Raw genomic sequence first — 21,701 nt, 5'->3', positions numbered from 1 at the left:
GGAAATCTAGGATTTGAACACCGTTTTTTCACCCCCCTGCCAGCTCCCTCCTTCCGCCTTGTATCCATGGAATGACTTAAGTGTATTGTACCTGCATTCTAGAGACTGAAAGTGTACTGACCACAGATGCCAAAATTGTTCTTGAAATCTTGAAAAGTTGCCGTCGTTGCATGAGTTTTCTGTTCTTTTCTACTTTTGCAGACCTTTCAGAATAGTCTTCTGGTCAACTAGTTTATTTCTTCATTTATTCAGTAAATTCTTGACTAAATTACTTTGTCTGGTGATGTGTCTTGGGATATTAGCTTACATTTTCCAGTTGTTCTGCTTATTTAGAAGACATTTATAAACAGCAGTTTACAGAGTTTGTGTTACTTCTTAATTTTCAAAATAGAAGTATTTACCCAGGGCTTACTTCCATGCTTTTTGTGGTATTTTAATTAGTGGACTTCCTTTCTGTCTAGTAATTAAAAGAAGAAAAAACACAAAGGTATACAAACAAAAGGCTTGAAGATACAGTATGCCATACCCATTACAATAGAGTTTGTCATCTTCTGAAAGTGAAACTAGCTTGAATAATACAGAAAATAATTTGGATATGTTTTCTTGAAATTCAGTGATCAAGGAATAATATTTTCTGAGAAATGTTTCTAACAAGGAGCTTCATAATTGTGTTGGTTTAATAGTAGAAAAACAGTCTGTTATTTTGATGCTTCCTTAAAAAATAATTTTTCTGTGCAGCTTATGTTGATTTACTAAGTGTAAGTCTGCCCTAATGAAGTCAGCTTAAATTTTGAGATTTTAGGTTAGTAAAATTCCTATTCGTTACAGTTTAATGAACTTTAAATGTTATAGGAAATGTTTAGGGATTACTCTTCTCTGAATTAATAACAAAAAAGTCAACCATGTAAACATATGTCTGTCAATCATATGTCAACATATATATTATGTATATATGTAATTAATAGTTGTTTCTCAGGTCAGATTTTGATACTGACCATTTTCTGCTGGCCCCTGGCTCTCCAAATTCGTTCTTCATTGAGATAGCTTTTTGGAAGAGCTGAAAGCTCTTGCTGAAGTTGAGGTTGGTTAAGTGTGCTCTGCAGTCTTTTGTTGTATTTTCAGATGTTGTTCTCTTTGTATTGTAAATGTGTTATGGTCTGTTTTTTTGGTTTTTTTGTTGATTCATCGTGATAGAGAAAAGATAAAACATCTTGTCCTGAAACAAATGAAGTGATAGCTATTGCTCATTTTTCTCTCATAAGCTGCAATTTTCTTGTTCATTAAGTTGTCTGCTATTTTAGTATTTATATGTGTTACTTTGTGGTTTGGGTATATAGTCTGCATTTTTAGTTTCTTCCTTTAACAGGTCAGGATTTCTTTCTTGAAAATAATTGGTTTAAGAAGTTTCATAAGTATTTTTGCAAAATAATCTGTAGGTACCAGTGTAGACTTTTCTTCTAATCAAATTTATAGCATGTTTTGAGTTTGAATTTACACGATTTACGTATTTTATAGGGTCTGAGAGTTGACTTATGATATTCGTGTGGCTTCATATGCAGAAGATAGTGTCAATTTGTATGTAGGGTCTACCAAGTTAAGAATGTCCTTCGTCAATTCAACTAAAAATCAGCAGGAATAAAAGTCTCTCTTGTTATAATTAGCTTTTCTGTATGTGCATTTGACAGAGTTGAATGTAGTTGAATGTTGTTGAACACTAAACTAAGGCCTAATCAGTACCACTTCAATAATTTGAAGTTTGCGTTTAATTTCAAATGAAGAGTTAGACTTTCATGAGCTATGCAATCTATTAACAGTACTGACGTGATGCTCCCAACAATCGTAGCCATCCAAATGAGTGATAAACTCAAGAAGCGTTTTCTGTGTTTTACTTCCTTGCTTTTATTATCTCCATCCTCGGGTTGTAATTTCAGACACCATCTTGTAAGATGTTTCTGTTCTGTGGTAAGAACTCTTTGAAATAGGGCTACTATGGCAAAAATCAAGTTAGTCCTCTCTTCCAAAACCTTACGTGTCTTCTGTCCTCCTTTAAGTATTGTTATACAGTATACATAAACCACATGGATGTAACAGAAACAGTTGTAAGGGAAATAGAATTTCTGGTGACTTTTAATTGCTGGATTAATTGGTGGCATTTCATATGACCATTTCTTGCTTATTCTTTTGACTTGTAGCTCCTTTTGGTCTGTTTCTTGGAGGACAACTCATTATTTATTTACTTTTTACAATGCAGTCTTGTCACTTAAACAAATATTTTTCCCATACATTCTTTTCTTCATTTAGATTTAGGATAAAGACCTCAGTTACCATTCTAAGCAGACTTCTGTATGCAGAAGTATCCTGTGTTTGCCTTTACCTCCCAAGCAGGATTAGAAGATCTATTAAAATTCCTTCTAAATGCAAGAGAATGTTCCCCATTGTCATAGAATTCCTGCAGCAACCTGTAAGTCACAGCAAATTAAGGATTAATTATTCTAATACTCTTACTAAATTTAAGTGCATGCCAGACTTGCAAGTGCAACATGTTAACATCTTTCAACTTGTGCTGTCTTAAAGTATTAAATTACTTCTTAAGATGTGTAAGATGATTATAAAAAAACAAACTTGAAGGTATTAAGTTGCTTGGATATGCATGGCTTTGGTCTGGTTACTGGACCTAATTGTTTTCCTCAGTTTCCCACCTGAGTTGACTGTGTACGTCCATCTTAAAGATGAGTGAGCTCAAGCATGGAGAAGATTACTTTCAAGAGTCTTTTAATGTTTTTGTTCAGAGAGAATTAAGGTTCCTGGAGGAAAAAAAAAAAAAAAAAAAAAAACAAAAAACGTTTATCCCATTGTGTAATTACATCAGTAAAGGTGTTTTGATTTTTTTTTTTTTTTTTTTTCTTAACAGGATGTATTTTCTTCTGTTCTAAATACACTATTCATGTGTATCTCTTGCTAAAATTAGGGTAATTAAAATGTTTTATGTTTAGGAGGGGAATTGATGGGCTGTGGCAAACTTGGGAAGTGTCTTTTGGGTGTGCTTGCCATGAAGGCTTCAAAAAAAAAAAAAGATGAATTTCAATCATTTGTAACATTTTTTTTTTTCTCCTTGTTTAGTTTCTTTCTCTTTCAGGGTACATATGTATGGCTTAGAGTGTGTTTTTCGTGTTTGTTTGTTTGTTTTTGTGATGTCCTCCCTCCCCAAACACTTTGGAAATTGGCTTCCACTAGAATACTGTTGCTTTGCAGACACTGATCAGAGTTCTTTCACGAGTGAGTGGGTGACAAATAGCAGGATTTAGGAATCTGATGCGGTTTAAGTTGCCGGGTTAAAACATCATGTCATTCACGGAACAATGGAGTCTGAGGTGGCTGCAAAGCAAACCTGATTATTTTATGTTACGCTATTTTAACCCATTTGGAAATTATTTGGGCGGTGTTTAAACTGAAATACCCTGTGTTAGGTCAAATTCATTGGCTGTGTTTTGTATTGCTCGTTAAAAAGAATACTTCCCTAGTGCAAATTCACAGTGTGCTTTTTACATGGGTGAGCTGTTCTGACATTTTAAAAATGAACAGTTCCTGGTGATTATTTTCCTTAAAGGAGGGCTTTTGGGTTTCTGACAGTAGAAATCCCTGTTCGGGGTCTGGTGTGGAAGGGCTACCTGATGCCTGCCCTGTATGCAGGGAGGATGTCACCAGCCCTCCTTGATGCACCCAGGCCTCCTGGCAGCCCCCTTTTTTGATGTCTATGATCTGTCTTATGCTGGGCTGTAAACAATTTTAGAAAAGTGATTTGGTTGAAGACTTAAGTGCTTATTTAGGAGCAGGGGTTGGGGAAGCAGCTCAGCTTAACCTTCAGGCAGGCCGAGCCAGGCCTGGGAGCTGCCATGAAGCACCCATGCAGCTCCAAGCACCAGAGAGCACAAGCAGGCTGGTGGATTTTGGTGTGATGCTATGTGTCAGTGCCCAGCTAATGTCATTTTAGTGAATTTAACACATGTTCAATACTGAAACACGTAAATATTGCTACACTGCTGGCCTTAAACATTTTTGCTGGGCTTTATGCATTTTTATTTATGACCTGGGCTGTTTTCTTTTTTGTACTGGTTGTAAAACTGTACTGTAGAGGTGTTCCTCATGTTGAAGCTTAGGTCTGGTGTACTTGAGGTATCAGAATTCATAAATATCACATAATTCCTTTTCTTCAGTCCACAACTTACTGTTGTTCTCATTCTCATTGGTTAATAGCTACGGAAAACCTCAGAAAACCTATAGAAAACATTTTCCATGTGGTTGTCTGCTTTGGTTATGCATTGTAGCAGTAGCAACCATTTAGAAGTAAACAGAAAAGATCTTTTGGAGTCGAGTACTGGGCTCATGCAGTTCAGTTTAGGAATACTGTAACCTGTGGCGAGGCTTGTGTTGACTACTTATGACGTAATGATTGTGCTCACTTTCTGTTAAGCCCCTCATATTTTACCAACCCTTCATACATGGCTCTTTCAGCTGAAAACTGTGACTAAACAGTGGATGATAATTTGGAAGTAGCAAAGAAGCAGCAGTAGTTTTTATTTTGTCAGTTGTACACCTTGAAAAATGCCATAAATTATTACTTATGGGAAGCATTTCCCATTTTTTCTCAAAATAGGTGGTGTTTATTCACTTTCTGCAAGGATTGTAAAAACAGATTTGGTACCACTAGAGAGTTTACTGTTGTAGATTAAATTATTTTGTTGCTTCTACAATATGCTGAAGTAGTTTTTGAAAACGTTTTGGGGAATTGTAATTGTTGATATATATATCTATATATAATACAGATGTTCTCATCTATATATAGATATATGAGAAAATCTGCTGTAGGTTACAATATATTAATTTGGAGAGGGAAAAAAGCATCTCTTTACACTTACATTCCACAATTTCTTGCATTCCACAGTCATTTAACTTCTCTACAGCTGCGTTCTTCTGTTCCATCTCACAGCTTTACAGATAAACATGCGTTTGGTATTCAGGATTGGAGAAACGAAAGTGGACTGGAAAGAATGTTTTCAGTATTACTGCTACTGGTACACGTAATTGCTTTGTTTATGGAAGAATAATTTTAATTGTGCTGACCTTCACATTTCTTTAAAAGAAAAGCTTTAATAAGCAGTCTACAAAGAAACCTGTTCTACTGTAATGTCACTAAGTGATAGGAGAAAAATTCATGTGGTACATATGAGAATTAACTGTGTAGTCTCCTGGAAGATAGAACTGAAGCAAAAACCAGTCTGTTTCAATAGAAATTAAGAATTTGGATTCCAATCACTATAAAGCTTAGGGTAAAAGTGTCAGGAGGCTAAGTTAAACTCGATGGTGCTTAGTAAGAGGTCTGCCTAAGCGTAAGTGAAAAAATAGTAGGCATCTTGTTAGAAACATACGAAATGGTATATAAAGTACACAGGAAAGAAAAAATGCATTTGTCCTACTCTGGGAGTAGATGTGGTAGACACTAAAGATGTTCTATGTAATCTGAATAAATAGAGATTTATTTTAAAATCATTTTTATACTTTTAAAATTCATTAGCCTTGTGTTAAGTAGGTGACTTGGAGCTAATGCATCTGCTCATAACTTGTCTTAAAAAAAAAAAAAAAAAAGGCACACAGGAAAAGGATTGACAAACTGTATAGGCTTCAAAAGAACACTTAGAAGAGGAACAGTGAGCAAAATGTCAGCTCCCTTGAAACATCATGAAGAATCACTGTAAGGTTTAGAGTGCAAGAAGAGTTGGAGAAAAAATCCATCTGATCTGGTATCTTTCAGCTGTGTCTAATAACAGATATTTAGCCAGAAAGTGTAACAGAACACATGTAAGATGTTTCTTCCTAGTTTCTAGCTTTTTGTAATTTCAGATTTTTTCCAGCATTTATTTCATCTGTATCACTTTTTCTGAAAGCCCTTGGAAGATTTTACCATGAATCTTTGGCCTCTGCAGCAGTCTATTGGCAGTATCCCAACTGAATTATGAAATCCTTTGGAAAAAAGGTTGTTGGTTTGGTAGTGTTTTTTTCCCCTTGGGGGGGGGGTAGCGGGGAGGAATAGTTGACTTCATAAAATATGCTACCTGATGGCATGAGTGAGAAAGCTTTGTCTTGGCTGACTAGAGAGATGATAAATAATCCTGTTTGCCATTCGTAATTCCATAGACCTTCGCTTTCTCTCTTGATTGTTTCTAAGCTGAGGAGTCCATAGAGTCCATATATGTTATATGGCACTCTCAAGAAAGTAACTCCGTGTTTCTGATCATTCTTGTTATCCTCTGAGCCACATGATTCAGCTGGTGCCTTTTCGTAAGGGAATAATCAGAATTAGGCAGTTTTCTAAATGTGAACCCTGTAGTTGCGTAGTGACCACAATGTTTTCTGTTTTCTTTGCTCTTGTCTAATAGTTCTGTTGGCTCCCAGATGTTTGAGCTGATATATAAGGATTGCTCAGCAACTAAACAGATGTTTACACAGTAACTAAAAAGAAGTTTCTTGAACAGTTAAAGCCAGTTTAGAAACTACTGTATGGGTATTTTTGCAATTGAAAATGTTTCTTAATCACTATTTGCAAAAACAGTGCAGATAACACAGGCTTTAACAGAAGGTTCCAACTTCATTTAAAGTATACGATCACAGTCAAGGATAAGAAAGGTGACACATACAGATACAGTATGATGTAATTCATGATTAGCAAACTCATGGTCTCCACATTTCTTGATTAGTGTGTGCACTTTTTAAAGTGGCAGTGCTCTTCCAACAGCTTGCTGTTTTCACCTTATCTTTGACTGTGTTAGGCAGATCTTTGGACTCACTGGATCCAAGGGGCTGAGATTCTTGCTAGCGGCCTATGGAAGCTAGGACTGAATAAAGCAGCTTCAGTCCCAGGTAGCTTTAGAGACATCTGATTAGTCTTGGTCAGTCTGGCTCCAAGAAAAGCTGTTGCTTCATCCCCCACAATTAAATGTGACTATGTGATTGATCCATGGGGCTGTAACTTTAAAGGGTGGATGGGTGACTCTTGCTGTTGAGTCTTTAGCCCTTTGGAACTGAACGAGCTTGCTTCTAGGTTTTATACAGTGGTTTGAGGCAAAGGAAGGAGGCCAATCATCTAATCTTCAGTTCCCAACAAGAAGAGAGAATTCTTCTGGGTTGTTTATGCCAAACTTGCACTGATGGGGACCAGTCCCCTACAGGGTGGAAGCATTACTTCACATTCAGACCAGTAAAACGCGTTTTCCCCTGTTATTGCTCCAGTATCATGCGGTCCTTTTCCAACTCTTGGTTTTGACTGGTGCATTTTCTATCCAGCAAATTTAGTTATAGTATTATTTGTTCTTTTTCTGAAAAACTTGTGAGCCTGATGAACAGCACATTCATTTAGGTCTTCTCTGATAGCTTCCATTCCTTGTGAAAAGTTAAAACTTCCTATCCAGTGTTAAACTAGTTACTAATGTGCATGGACAACTTCCATCTTATCCCATGACAACTTAAATTCTTTAAGAATTCCTAGTAAGAGATATCGCCACATATTTTTTGGAGGGCTAGATGTTCTGTCAGCCAGATCAGCATTTTCCATGTGCTTCTTGGTTGCTTGAGGAAAAAGATTTATGAAACATGACTTTTGTTTTTCGTTGTTTTTATCTAGCTGTCTTCTGACTTGTATTTCTCATAACTTTAACTGATTCTTCTGGTATAAAGTTAAAAAATAATATGCAATTGTCTGAATGTTTCCTTAGAGTCCTTAAAAAAACTAAGTGTGTATTTATCTATATATATTTTTTTTAATTACCTTTATGTTCTTCCTATACACAGAAAATGTCTTTTAGTTATTTTATTGATATTTTCTTTTTTTCCTTTATGTACAACTTATGCAATTGTTATGAAAAATTTGGACATATAGAATGTTAATATTGAATCGTGGGATTCAAAGTAAATCCTATTCTGTGTATTTTGAATAAACATTTGAAATTAACTCAAGTTTTAATTAATAAAAATCTAAGCCTTCACCTGCTTAGAAAAATCTTGTGTAATGCTTGCTTTTGAAGAACACCTGTACTTTTCTACTTTATTTCATTATAATGATGGAAGCTGTGAATGCTTTTGCTGACAAAAGAAGTAGAGTTGGAAAAGTGGGGGGGAGGGGATGAAGAATTTGCATTTTCAGTACAAAATCAACCTGGGCGTTATTGTAGAAAACAAAATCTGTGCTCTGAAAATTTAACAGTAGTTCTGTAGTGTTCTTCACAGTGACATGCAGATTAGTTTAAATGATACGGCTTGCTATGCTACATAGTGTAGTCACAAGTGATTGTCTTACATTATAAGTGACAATTTAAAGGTTTGTGATACTAACGTAGACTTGTGTGGTGTCTTGCAAATTAGAGCACGTGGATGATGCAACAGCATGGCTTGAATAGATGCTCGCATCCTCATGCCTTAAATTTGTTGGCTGTCTAGCAATATGTTCAGTGTTAACAGTCCTTTTAAAATTGTGGGATACTTTGAGGCAGATTTTTATGAACAAAATTGTATGGTTCTCCAGTAGGCTTAAACAGTGGTTTTGTTAACTCTGAAATACTTCCTAGTTGTAACATCTACTTGCTTATTATAAAAAGCAGAAGCACTGTTTGCTCCTCTTTGCTAGCTCCTTTACAGTCCTAATAACTTTTACTGTAAAAAGCATTTCTATTCCTTTGGGTCATTAAATCTCAAAGCAGAATAGACAATCTGCAATTTACCTTGTTAGATTTGGGTGTTAGCAAGGGTAACACTGCAGTCTTTTGGAACATAATACACAGAATACACAGGTATCTAAAATAAATAAATAAACAGCATGCATACAAAAGTGCAAATAAGTATTTCTCATTAGAAGGGGGTTAAAACAAACCTTATAAAGTGTAAATTTCAGTTGACATATTTTCTTGATTATTGAAGCCTGCATTAAGACCACATATTGTTTGCTTCTAACAGCTTGCAGGTTCTAGAGGCCTAATATTAAAGCCTTCTTTTGATTTTAAGTGAACTTAACTCTCTTCTATATAACTTTTTGTTTTGCTTTCCTGGTTTGGGGAGGAAAAAAAAAAACTTAGAGGTTTATCTAGCCATGTAAATTTTTATTAAAATTTATGGAATGGTCAAGAGATTAAATATAAATGTAATAAAATAATATCCTTTTCTCTGTAGGGTGCTGGTCAAGATAAACTTGGAATATACGTCAAGTCTGTTGTGAAAGGAGGTGCTGCAGATGTGGTTAGTAATAGTTTTAAACATCAGAATTTCAAAGGTGGAAAGATCCTTTGGAAATACTTTTAAAGCCTTTATTTGCTAGTGTGCATGGATTGTTTTCATTTACACCAAGTTAGCGTTGGTGCATGATTTTTTTTTTTTTTTCCTTGCTTGAATATGTAATTAGGATGGTCGTCTGGCTGCAGGGGATCAGTTGCTCAGTGTGGACGGTCGAAGTTTGGTGGGCCTATCCCAGGAAAGGTACAGAATGCTTTCACTCAGTGTCTTTACATGGAAAAAAAAAATGCTAGTGTAATTAGTCTTTGTATCTCTTCTTTATCGTTTGTTGTTTTTTTTTTTTCCTTTTTAAATGACTCTCTCTGTGTTATCTTAGTAACAAAAGTTTTCAGCTGTTTGCAGAGTATTTTCTGTATATAATATTGGTATCTGTATAGAAGAGATGATGTTACACATTTGGGCTGTATCTTTCTGCAAGCTGTTCTTAGCTCTATTTTTTAAATATTTTGGCTTCTGACAATTACCTGCAGAAGCTGGAAATACTTATATGTAAGCATATCGTCTGTTTAGTAAATAGACTAGCTTCTAGCTGTTGTTTTGTAATTTTTTTTCCAACTGATTTTAAGTATTAGAAAAAATAGCGTTTTGTCAAACAAAAAGTAACTAGAACAAATATGAGGGAATTGTGACATAAAAAATGATGTCAAGGAGAATTAAGTATTGCAGTGCCTGATTTTGTTTTATTTGCTCTGACTTCTGTTGCAGGGCAGCAGAACTTATGACAAGGACAGGTTCTGTAGTAACACTGGAAGTAGCAAAACAAGGAGCAATTTACCATGGTCTGGCAACCTTGCTTAATCAGCCATCCCCAATGATGCAAAGAGGTAAACAAACAAAAATAATATTATACATAGCAATAACAGTTCTTTTTATGACTTAGATTGGAGAAAATACAGTAATTCATAGTAACTTGCCAAATACTACTAGAGCATTAAATCAGATGAAATTGAATTGCACAGAATGGAAGCATTTATTTTGTTATCAAGAGTTCATATGATTTTTAAATACTGCTTAAAATTATACTAGTCTAATCATTAATACATGTTTTGCAATTGTGTCTTTAAAAAAAAAAAAAAAAGAATTTAAATACAGGCCTGGTTTTGAAATAATTTTTATTTTAATTAATGAAATATGATGAATACAGACATTTTACAATAGCTTTTCTATCCCTTACATAAAAGCTTCTCTCCTCCTCATGGAGTATGACTTCCTTGTAACCAGAGAGTGTAATGTAATTACAAAGAGAGAAAAACAAAAACAGAAACCCCTGGAACATGTTTTATTTAGTTTTTAAACTAGAAATGCTGAAACCTATCTTCTTAAGTTTGTGTGTCTGCTCATAAATTCTTCAGTGTTTCTCCAATATTTTTATCATTGTACTTCACAGACCTAATATGCAGGTCTTACATAAAATATTTTTGTAAAGGAAGTCCTTTTCTGTATATACGATAGAATAGAACAGAATGGGTTAAAAGAATAAATCCTTATTACCACAATTTACAACACCATCCCAGTTGCCATATGCCTCTATGAGTCAGCAAGAGACTTTTTAGTAAGGCACATTTGGCTTTACCAAATACTGTTTTATCTTTTCAAAAGCCCTTTTGAAGCCATATATATCAAAGGAATCCTGTACCGTTGATACAGAAGTGGAATTGCATATCTGAAGAAGCAAAGGTTTTAATAATTGCTTTACCAGAAACTCATTTTTTCTTCTAAATGCAAGGGAGGAATCCTTGGAAGGAATGTGCTAGACCGTAGTTAATATAAGTGAAAGGGGGAAAATGTATATCAACTGTTACAGTTTCTGACCGCCGTGGCTCAGGTAAACCCCGACCAAAGAGTGAAGGTTTCGAGCTGTATAACAACTCCACACAAAATGGGTCACCGGAGAGCCCTCAGCTGCCATGGACAGAGTACAGTGAACCAAAGAAGCTGCCAGGGGATGATAGATTAATGAAGAACAGAGCTGATCATCGCTCCAGCCCCAATGTAGCAAGTAAGTAAGATTATCCTTCTTTTAGAGGTAGATGCCTCTTCCACTAACTTTAAAAACTGTTGAATTCTGAAGGGGGAGGGGGAATTCTTTTTCTGTTTTGTTTAAAAATAAAAATGTTTGTTTAAAATAATTATGTAGTAGCAATGTTTTTGGAGCAAGCCTCTTGTTAGAACTATTCAGAGGAAAAATCATGTTGTGAATACTGTTATTTTATTAAGTTATGTAAATTAATATTAACAGGCACATAAATGCTTCCTCTAACTTTCCAACAGATCAGCCTCCAAGCCCTGGGGGAAAGAATGCTTATGCATCTGGAACTACCACCAAAATAACCTCAGTCTCGACTGGAAATCTTTGTACAGAGGTCAGAAGTGGCAAGCAAAATGCTGGCTATTAAACTTTCCTTAGCTATCAATAGGATCGGTGTGCTTGAGTCAAACCAGTATTTCAGCCTAATGCTAGTGCTAGTGACTGGGTAGGGGGTTTGCTTGTTAAAGCTTAATGAAAGATTGGGAAAAGTTTGGGTGATTTTTATGAAATTTTGTTCACAAAGCTGTCACTGCAATTTCTTTGGCTTATGCCAATATTACGTACTTGTTTTCAGACCATAAAAAAAAAATTAGTCATAACCACAGTTTATATTTGATACTGGAAAACCTCCATATCTGTTATTCCAGACAAATAATGGTCTCAGAAGGCAAAACAAAACTTAAAGGAAATGCATGTTTAGAACAATATTCTGTACTGATCTGCGTGATAAGATAAATTCTATCTTACGTTCTTTCTACCTTTTTCAGGAACAGACTCTGCCTCCACGACCTGAAGCTTATCCCATCCCAACACAGACCTATACTAGGGAATATTTCACATTCCCAGCTTCAAAGTCCCAGGATCGAATGGGTCCAGCGCAGAGTCAGTGGCCAAGTTATGAAGAGAAACCACAGGTCCAGGCAGAAAGTAATCATTCGATCAATAGTACAATGCAGGTCAGAAGCTATTTCTTTCACTGTAAGGAAGGGGGAGGGTGGAAGGAGGAGTGGAGGCACAGAAACAGCTTGATTTCCACTTCCCATTTGTTGAAAACATTTTTTCAGCAACTCAGTATGATCTCAGAGCTGTTGAGGATAAACCATACCACTGAAGAGGGGATAGCTGTGCTTCTGCCAAGGTTGACCTGGGTTCAGAAACCCTACTTTTTAACTTTTTTTTTTTTTTTTCCTTTTTTCCTCCACAGAATTTGTTATCGAGTTATGCAGACCTGTTATCTGGGATATTTTAAGTCCCTATTACTCAGGATAGTGGAGAGTAGACAGTAGTATGGTTTATCTTATAAAATGTTTAGTGGTTTTCTGAAAAGTAAACTAAACCTTCTAAGAAGTTTTATGTGGAAAAATCTCTTTGCTTGCAGGGCGCATTGGTTAAGTGACAGTGAAGTATTAAAAATTAAACAGAACAGTATTTTGAAACTTATCCAAGGTCTTCACTGAAACACATTCCCTTTTCAGTTAAAAAATAAATAAGGAAGAAAAAACGTAAGCTGCATGATTTTTTTTGCTTGCATTGATCCTGCCCTGTCACCAAAATGCAGGTGCTTCTTGACCTGAAATGAATTTACCCCCATTGTACCTTTATAAAAGTCAAAAGAAAGATAATGTTGTTCTATTCTTTGTAAATGAGGACTCGTCATTTCCTGTACGGATTTGAGTAATCTTGGTTGTCTGAATCCAGTCACCGGCTCATTATTTTTTTTCTCTTAACGCACCGGAGACAGCATCATCAATCAAGAATACAAATTTAGAGAGAGAAATTGTTGTTGCTGTTCCTAATTTGTGATAAAAGCTGAGCTTTACACCAGGCTTGGTATGTTGTTACTTTTTGAAAAGCAGTGTCATCTAAGTTACCTTGATACTGCATCGTAGAAGCAAAGGAGAGTAGTATCTCTGCCCTAATGGGATGAGCTGCCATCTGGACATGCACCTCTCCCCTGTTTAAGGTGCAAGCTTAAGCGAGTAGCTTAAATGAGGCAGTTAAAATGGATGAGATGAACCCCATCTGTTAAAGTTGTTAACAGATGCTGAATTTGAGCTATGGTCTTAAGGCTTGAAAACATTCAAGAAATGTTTTCATAAAGCAAACAACTAGAAGCTTTAGCTCCCTACAAGCATCGGAAGCAATTTATCCCCACCGTGCAATACTTCTCTTAAGGTGAAATTAGAGGAAGATAGATTTAATAAATAAATAAAATCCGTTAAATCTTTACAGTGAAAGCTGGGCTTGTAAAAGCTGCCGTAAGCTACTGACTGATGTGAAACGCCTGTTTTCTGTTCTGAACGCATTAGCAAACTGTTTGCTTAGGTGCATCTTTACAGCAAATCTAACACAAATAGCTGTGTGTTCAGATCTGCTGGACTAATAGAGCATAAAAAATACACTTGTTCATCTCAAAGAAGGCATTCTTTTGAGGTCACAGTTAGGGTCATTGATGGAGGAAAAAGAAAAGGAGTTTGCTTTGTTAGTCTTCTCTCAGTTGTTGATAATTGGTACATTATGTGTTCAGTGCTTAGTACTTCCTAACATTCAGAGCATGAATATTTGCTTCAAGAAAATCATTAACAGATTTGATAAGCCTAATTTATGGCCCAGTGTTCCCTTTCAGGAGGTAGTACAGTGCAGCAAGACCTCAAGCTCAAACACCAAAAAGACTTGGTGGTTGACACACTAAGAAAGTGATAAAAGCACAGCCCAAAGTCCATGCCCCAAGCGCAGGTAGAACTAGATGTGACTGCCCATATTCCACACCCGTGAATGACTGTCATAGTGAGAGCTTCCAGCTGGGTCATCTCCCTTATTAACACAGGAGGGTGGGCAGAGGCTCCCTTGTCTTTCTGTCTGTCCTCCCAATAGGAAAAGCGTTCATCAAGCCAGCTGAAGCCTGAATGGCAGAGCTGGTGTGCTGGAGCTGCTGAACAAGCTGCCAGGACTCTTCTGTGGGGTACGAGGGGGTGTCAGGGAGAGGCCTGAGAAACTGTGAGAGCTGGGGAAGTTTTTGGCTTAAGCTCCATTTTGCATTCGTCCTTCCTCCCAGTCCAGGTTTCCAGTCATTTGAGAGGTTGCAAAATCTTCTATCACTTGTATGAGCTAAAAGGATTGAGAAGAGTGTTTTATTGTTGGTTTTGGGAAACTCACTGGGCATGGAAATGCTGAACTTCACTAAAAGCAATTACCTTCAGCAATAAGAATGCAGCTCGTGAGCCATCTAGGCTTTTAGGATTTGAAATATGTTTTAATATAGAAAGACCATGAAATTGATGCTTTGTTTAATTTTTTCCAGCGCGTGGCTCGTTCCCAGGAAGAACTCCGAGATAAAGTTTTCCAGCCAGACAGGAATCGCTTGGAAGTTGTTATACGGAAGGACGTGGAGTACATCGATCGGAAGTCAGACAGCGATCAGTGGATGAATTCATCTGTGGATTCCAGCACCTCTAGCCAAGAACACCTGAACCATTCATCCAAACCCGTTTCGCCTGGTTCTTGTTTAACTAAAAGTGGACCTGGCCGTTGGAAAACTCCGGCTACGAGCCAGCCCACTCCAGTGGCCATTTCCCAGCCCATCAGAACAGATCTTCCTCCGCCACCGCCACCTCCTCCAGTGCATTATGCAGCTGAATTTGATGAACCACAAATGGATTTGCCTCTGCCTCCCCCTCCTCTGCCAAATCAGATAGGAACACAAGCGTCTTCCCAGGTGGCTGCTGCTGAACGTAAAAAAAGAGAAGAGCATCAGAGGTGGTATGAAAAGGAAAAGGCACGCTTGGAAGAAGAACGAGAAAGGAAGCGTCGTGAGCAGGAGAGAAAGCTGGGCCAAATGCGTTCTCAGCCCCTAATTCCTGCTCAGCCCGTGGTTCCTCCTGTTTCCCTCCAACAAGTGAAATCGGAAAAGCCTTCAACTTTGCAGAGGCCTCAAGAAACAGTCATTCGAGAGCTGCAGCCACAGCAGCAGCCTCGGACTATTGAGCGGAGAGATCTTCAGTACATTACGATCAGCAAGGAAGAACTGTCCTCCAGCGATAGCCTCTCTCCAGATCCCTGGAAACGGGATGCTAAGGAGAAACTGGAGAAGCAGCAACAGATGCACATTGTGGACATGCTGAGCAAAGAGATTCAGGACCTTCAGAACAAGCCTGATCGTACAGCCGAAGAGAATGACCGCCTGCGCAAACTCATGCTGGAGTGGCAGTTCCAAAAGCGGCTCCAGGAGTCAAAGCAAAAGGATGAAGATGATGACGAAGAGGAGGATGATGATGTGGATACTATGCTCATCATGCAGCGACTGGAGGCAGAAAGAAGAGCAAGGGTAAAAGGGGATAATCCTTTCTAGATAAAAGCATAGTACATGTTTATCTCAGCGGGTTCTCTGGATTTGTCTGAGTGTTTTGATGTCCTTATAGGGTAAAGGAGGCTGGAGCTGTCTTGAATGTCCTTGACTTTTAAAATCAGTATAGAAGCCTTCACTAGCTTACAGTGGCTTTACCATTTACGTGATTAACATAGCTACCTATTACAGAATCTAAGTCAGCAGTCAAATTTACTCTTCTGGTTGTGGGTGTAGAAATTTTCCTTGGATAAAGGGATTTTGCTGTGTAGCTGAAGCAAGATTAGAAAGTTAAATATGGGATGGAATTTGCTTACAGGAACGTAAGTAAAAACAATTGAAATTACAAAAATCTGTACAGAATTAGGAACAAGAAAGTGTTTTTTTCTTTTTGTTCCTCAAATAGAGTTACCTATAAGAGTTCTTATTTATAGTCTTGTACCTATAAGACATGGAATACCTCCTGTTTCCAGGGAACTGAGGTTCCACTATGTTGGTCCTCTCCACTTAGAGCCTGGGGCGAGAGGCAAACATTACTTCCATGTTTACCACCACCTCAGTGGTGACACCAACAGTGCTGGGTGGAAGCATTAGGCTGAGCCATGTGGTTTTGGGGTGTTGTAACAACTCCTGTACCCTGCCTAGGGCTCCAGCTCAAGTGTACCCAGATTCTGCAGTGTACAGTTTAATCACTATTTGAAAAGATTTGCTTACCCTACCTTCAGTACCATGAAAGCTCATAATATAAGTAATGAGATAATGCAACTGCATAGTATGATAAAACTTTTATCACTCCACTGGTGGCGGTTGTCTCTCAGAATCTCTTAAATCTATTGTTACTGGGAAGTAATTCCTATAGGAGAATCTGTTTCTCTTTTCTGAATAATAGCACTGATACCAAGTTGCATACCAACAGCTATGCTCTGAAAGGCTTAAAAACTAACTCTGTAATACACTGTGTTCTGTTTATCTTGAACAGCTGACTTAATTCTGTGATAAGCAGTTTTTACTTGTTGAGAAATGTCTGCATGTGTATTTTGACATTCAGAAATTGCTATCAGCTTGAGTTAGGATTTGAGTTCAGGATTGTTTTGGCAGCTTGATTTCCTAAACTTGCTCTTCTCATGTTTGCTGCAGTCTGCATTGCTTTCCTTTTTTCTTGTGGCTAACTGTTTCTGGTTAAAACAATAGATACCTCAAGCTTGGAAACTGAAGAAAGGAAAGTTTAAATGTATAATTGGCAAATTGATTGTGTTAATAATATGTTGTTTGTAGCACATAGGCAGTTATCTGTAGACATAAAAGTTATCCATATAGAACTGCCATTTTTACACACTGCCTTTAACGTTTTACTGTAGCAAAGCTAAGAAAAGTCTTGTGTCGTTGATGGAAAGCCAGTTGTGTTGCATTAAATAACTGTCTTCTCTGCAAGTGCTGGATTTAAAATACTATTTGTGCATAAAGGTTTTCCTTCATTTTGGAACATTTTGAAACTAAAAACTACCAGTTTTCTTGAACTGAAATAAAGTTTGCATTTGAGTTGCATTTCACTGTCTGTACTACATGAGATGCAATAAATAGCATCTCTAGAGAAAACCTGAATTTCAAATGAGTGAAGCAAGTACTGACGTAAGAAATGGATTATTTGATTGTTTGCATTTCTTTATTTCAGGAAGTTGCCAAATTTAGTTCCTTTTTCTAAAGCAGCCAACTTAACAAATAAAAGAAAATGCTTTTAAAATAGAACAAGTCTAACCTATCTTTGTTTTCACTGTGCATCTTTCTTTTTTCCCTTCTTACTACCTGCAGCAGACTGCTGTGCCAGCAATCTCTGTTCTAGATTTGGTATGTTTGTTTCTTTCCCTTTAATATCTCTTTCACGTTTCAATTTCTGATTATTAATAACCATCCTATGTGCTTTGGATGATGATTTGCCATCTTTGGGTGTTCAAAAAATCATTTTGATACAATTAACATTAAGTTAATTGTAAGCATGCATTTGAATGTTTCCAGATGTGGTGACTCATTTCCCTGTGTTTCTCTCCTTTTAGATGTTATGTTCTGCTTGCAGGCTTGATTTGTTTGTTGTAGCAGTGCTCTGATATAAAGCTGTGTATTTGATGTTTTGTAATTGTGTTTATAAAATCTACTAAGCAGTTCATACGAACAAATTGTGAGGTAAGATTTCTTCCTTTCTCTCTCCTCCTGTTTAGGCTTTACAAAAGCTCTAGCAACACCATTCCCTTCTGATTTGAAGTGAAACTGTCCTGAGAGCCTACTAATACAGATCATTTAAAGTTTGTTGATAACATAAACTTACATAGCCTGTTATATCAGCTGTCAGGTTCCCATCCTGCCCTGTGATGGCTTAACATGCTTTCTCAGCACATGCTGAAACCTGCTATTTACAGGTGTTAAAATCTTCTCATTAAAGTGAATCGTAAACTCAGAAATTACTTCTGAAGTAATATTTCCAAGTAGGTCATGTAGAAACACAATTACTAAGTTAGCATATTTTATTTTCTTAAATTTCAGTTTCAATTCATGAATACCATTCTCTGTCATCTGAAATATGACAGGCTTTTAAATTGGGCAAGTAACTGCTATGAATTCAGTTAATTCTGTATTTCATTGCTCTTGTTGGAAATGGATATGTGGGGAAAAAAAAACTTTCTGTCTCTGGAAATATATAACCTTCACGGTGTATTCTCTGTAATTAGTGCCAAAGCTTGAAAGAAGGGTAATGCTTGCAAGTCCTGTTAGTATAATTAATCTGTTGTGCTGGAAAAAGCTGTAAATATCACTGCTCAAAATATGGATTCGGATATTAAGCACTTTCAATGTGCGTGCTTCAGTACCTGTGTCTGAGGTGTTCAGCTTTGTGTGGTATATCAGTGTTAAAGAGGCGAAGCAATGTAAGCTTTGGACAAGCCAGGAGCCATGGATTTTTCAGACTCAGTATCTGTCAATATTTGTTTCTTGTTACTGCTCCTGTATTTATTTACTTTTTCGGTTAAGCCTTGGTCTGTGGAGCTGTGACCAGGAGTTCTTTGCCAAGCAGGCTGTAAACTTCTGGACCTTTCTGCTACAGAAGGTTGTGAAGGCAGACAGTATCAGCAGCTTTAAAGGGATTAGACGAATGCATAGGCATCATGCCTGTAAGTAGCTAATCAAAGGATCATTCAAGGGTGTTCCAGCTGACATCCCTGCTACAATGCTGGGGAAATACTAGAGGAATGGACCACAGAAATGGCCAGGCTCACATGCAGCTCTCCTTGCCCTTGTCAGACACAGAATACTGCACCAAAGATTCAGTGGCCTGAATCAGCAGAGCATTTACAGTGATTGTTAATGTAGCCTTAAAAATAAAAAAGCTATTTCTGAACTAGATTATGTTGAAAGCTGTAACCAGCAAATACCTCTTTTTTTTTTTTTTTTTTTTAATTTCAAACTTTTCTGATTTTCATACTGTTCGTATGACTTTCTGGGAGTAGTTGCATCTGTCCTTTGCCATTTCATATACCCGAGAACTTCCTTATTTATAGAAAAACAAGTACACTTCAAAATGCTTGATGCTTTTTTATCTGATGTCTGACATGAGCATTGGCAATATCTATTCTGCTAATTAAATGGCACATAAAAGCAGATGAATCAATAATGCATGAATTAACAGCTTGCCTAGTGATTGTGTTTTTAAAATCCTTGGGCCACTAACACGTCTAACTCAGCTTTAGTTGTCATAAATAAGCAGGTATAGATGTAAAGTTCATCTGGAGCTTTATTTAAAGCATTCTAAGCAGTGCTTGGAGAAATTCATTTTATTTGGAATGTGAGACTTACTGAACGTGTGCCAGTCCCATGCATATCTTCACATTTCTGATTATCCAGAATCCTCTCTACTTCTCTCCCTGTTATTCTCTGCTGACCCTCAGTTGAGGGCTGTGTAGGGATCTTGAAAACGTGTGAGTTCAGTTTGGGTTGCATGCTGTTGTATGCGACCACCAATGCACATCTTCAAGATCTCTGGCACGCCTTGCCATCCCAGTGCTTCCTGCCTAGGTTTGTGAAAGCTCTGAAGCAAAAACTAGTTTACTAATTGTTGAAGAAATGAAATGTCCCTCTGTGATAGTTGCTGTATTCCCGCTTGTGCCTTGTATATCATTTCTGGCCCTTTTCCTAGGTATTATGTTTAGAATATGTTCCCACTTGGATGGGCTGTCTTCCACAATTATTATGGTCACATGTTGACATCAGTTCCCACATGGCACCCTGCCCAGTTTTCCTTTCTTTCTTTAGATAAGCTCACAAGAAAATAAAACAAATCAGACCTACTTCCCCTTTAATTTACTTAGAAATATTTTCTTGTTCAAGTACATTTGAGTAGGAGTATTTGCTACTAAGCAAAAAGGTATCCACGCAGTAACTGGGGATCAGTAATTACCGTGTTTAGTTTTTCTGTAAATGGGATTGGGACAGAGTCAAGGAGTTCTCTGCTATTTTTCTACTGTGCAGTTTTTTGCCTTTTTTTTTTTTTTTTTTTTTAGAGGAAATTGCTTCTCTTCTATGAACTCTTCCAAATTAGTAGCTGTCTTTCCTTTTGACAACGCCATTATCTCCTCTGCTAAAATAATGTCTTTTTAATAAACAAGACTGACAGGGTCTTAATACAAGTAGGCAGTAGGTTAATTACTTTATTCCCTCCTCTACATTATATACTGAGCTTCATCTCCGTGATTTTCAGTTAGGAATTAGAACAGTTTTAGCTCCGAATAAGAGGAGTTTACTCAGAAGTAACATTCTTGAGTATATGTTTCCCAAACTCCAGCCCAAATTAAATTATTATTTTGTTCTTTAGCTTTCATACTCAAACGTAGTGGTTCTTAAGACTTCAAATTGGAGGGGGTTTTGCTGCAGTTAGCCTGAATAGCTAGTCTAAGATATATACACAGTTGTTTTCAAAATGCTGTTGTATAAAGTCATAAGATCACTGTTCATGTCGCAATTTTCTTACAGCTGAGGTAAATAATCACTAGAAAATTAGTAAAATAAAAAGAGTTCTTTTTAGAACTGATTATAAAATTGATTTGAAAACCTTGGGACAGTACCTAATACGAAGTTCATATGCTTTAAAGCACACTTCTTAATTAAAAGGGGGTGGGGGGAGAGACAACTGCATGGAAGTTGTCCTCAAAAAGTGTTATTCAAACTAAATTTCTCTTACTATCATGATTGCTTTGTGTCTTAAGGCCCTTTCTATGTAAATGTGATTGGACTGTAGAAACAGATCTAGAAGTAGAGAAATAGCAGTGTTAAATAAAGCATGTAGTAAAGTATACCAATCAATGGAAAAGACCTAATGAAAAAGAAAAAAATACTTTAAAACATATGTCACAGTAAGAAGCAAAGCAGCATGCAGTCCAGTTAGTTTCTATTTCTGAATATTATTGTGCCAGTGAGTACTCTCCATCATGAGCAGATGCTGCTAGCTTAAGAGAACCATGCAAAGTTTAGATTTTTGCTCACTTTTCTCATCTGTGCAGTGTTCATCACAAGCATGCATGAAATAGCATTGTCTGCTGGACGTTTGTTGTTCTTCTGAGCTGTTTAATCTGAATAATCCAAGATTTCTTCGCCTCGCTCTCTGCTTTTTCCAAAACACATCTGTTGCAGATACAGTGGGAGATTTTATTTATCTCCTGAGACTATTTGCAGACTTGCTGAATGAGCCTGTTACTTTAAATGGATTGACCCTTTGACTAATGAGTCGTGATTTTCCGGTGCTTAAATACTAATCCAAAATGAAAAACCAATTGGCTGCTGGAGTGGGGGGCTGTTGCTTCCAAGTATTTAATTTCACTTTGTGCCTATGAGACTGCTGAAGCAGTCTGGAGCGTGAGCCTTTTGCTAGGGGTTCATATATGAATGCTAAAAACGTCTCTGTTTTTGCTTTTACGTAGTTCTCTGCATCTCTTTCCCCCCTCCCCCCCCTTTTGTTTT

At 37.1% G+C, this 21,701-nt stretch overlaps 1 protein-coding gene across 23 annotated transcripts in view; it reads left to right on the top strand.

Moving 5' to 3' along the window:
* Positions 1–21,701, top strand: part of AFDN (afadin, adherens junction formation factor) — a 129,562-nt gene that overhangs the window by 98,112 nt on the left and 9,749 nt on the right. For 11 of the 23 annotated variants that reach the window (XR_014317318.1, XM_082758299.1, XM_082758308.1 and 8 more), the window contains 8 exons: positions 9,214–9,279; positions 9,443–9,516; positions 10,039–10,157; positions 11,138–11,332; positions 11,605–11,696; positions 12,130–12,318; positions 14,664–15,686; positions 17,514–17,549. Coding sequence is in view for 22 of the 23 variants with exons in the window: in XM_082758299.1 (XP_082614425.1) it covers positions 9,214–9,279; positions 9,443–9,516; positions 10,039–10,157; positions 11,138–11,332; positions 11,605–11,696; positions 12,130–12,318; positions 14,664–15,686; positions 17,514–17,549 (1,794 nt within the window). In the remaining variant the exon portion in view is untranslated. The remainder of the gene's footprint in view (positions 1–9,213; positions 9,280–9,442; positions 9,517–10,038; positions 10,158–11,137; positions 11,333–11,604; positions 11,697–12,129; positions 12,319–14,663; positions 15,687–17,513; positions 17,550–21,701) is intronic. The other 12 variants (XM_082758307.1, XM_082758296.1, XM_082758289.1 and 9 more) reach the window with 2 other exon arrangements.

Source organism: Aythya marila (assembly GCF_965140915.1).
Source record: "Aythya marila genome assembly, chromosome: 3".
NCBI lineage: Eukaryota > Metazoa > Chordata > Aves > Anseriformes > Anatidae > Aythya > Aythya marila.
Note: the sequence above shows the minus strand (reverse complement) of the source record. Positions and strands in the feature narration are given on the sequence as shown.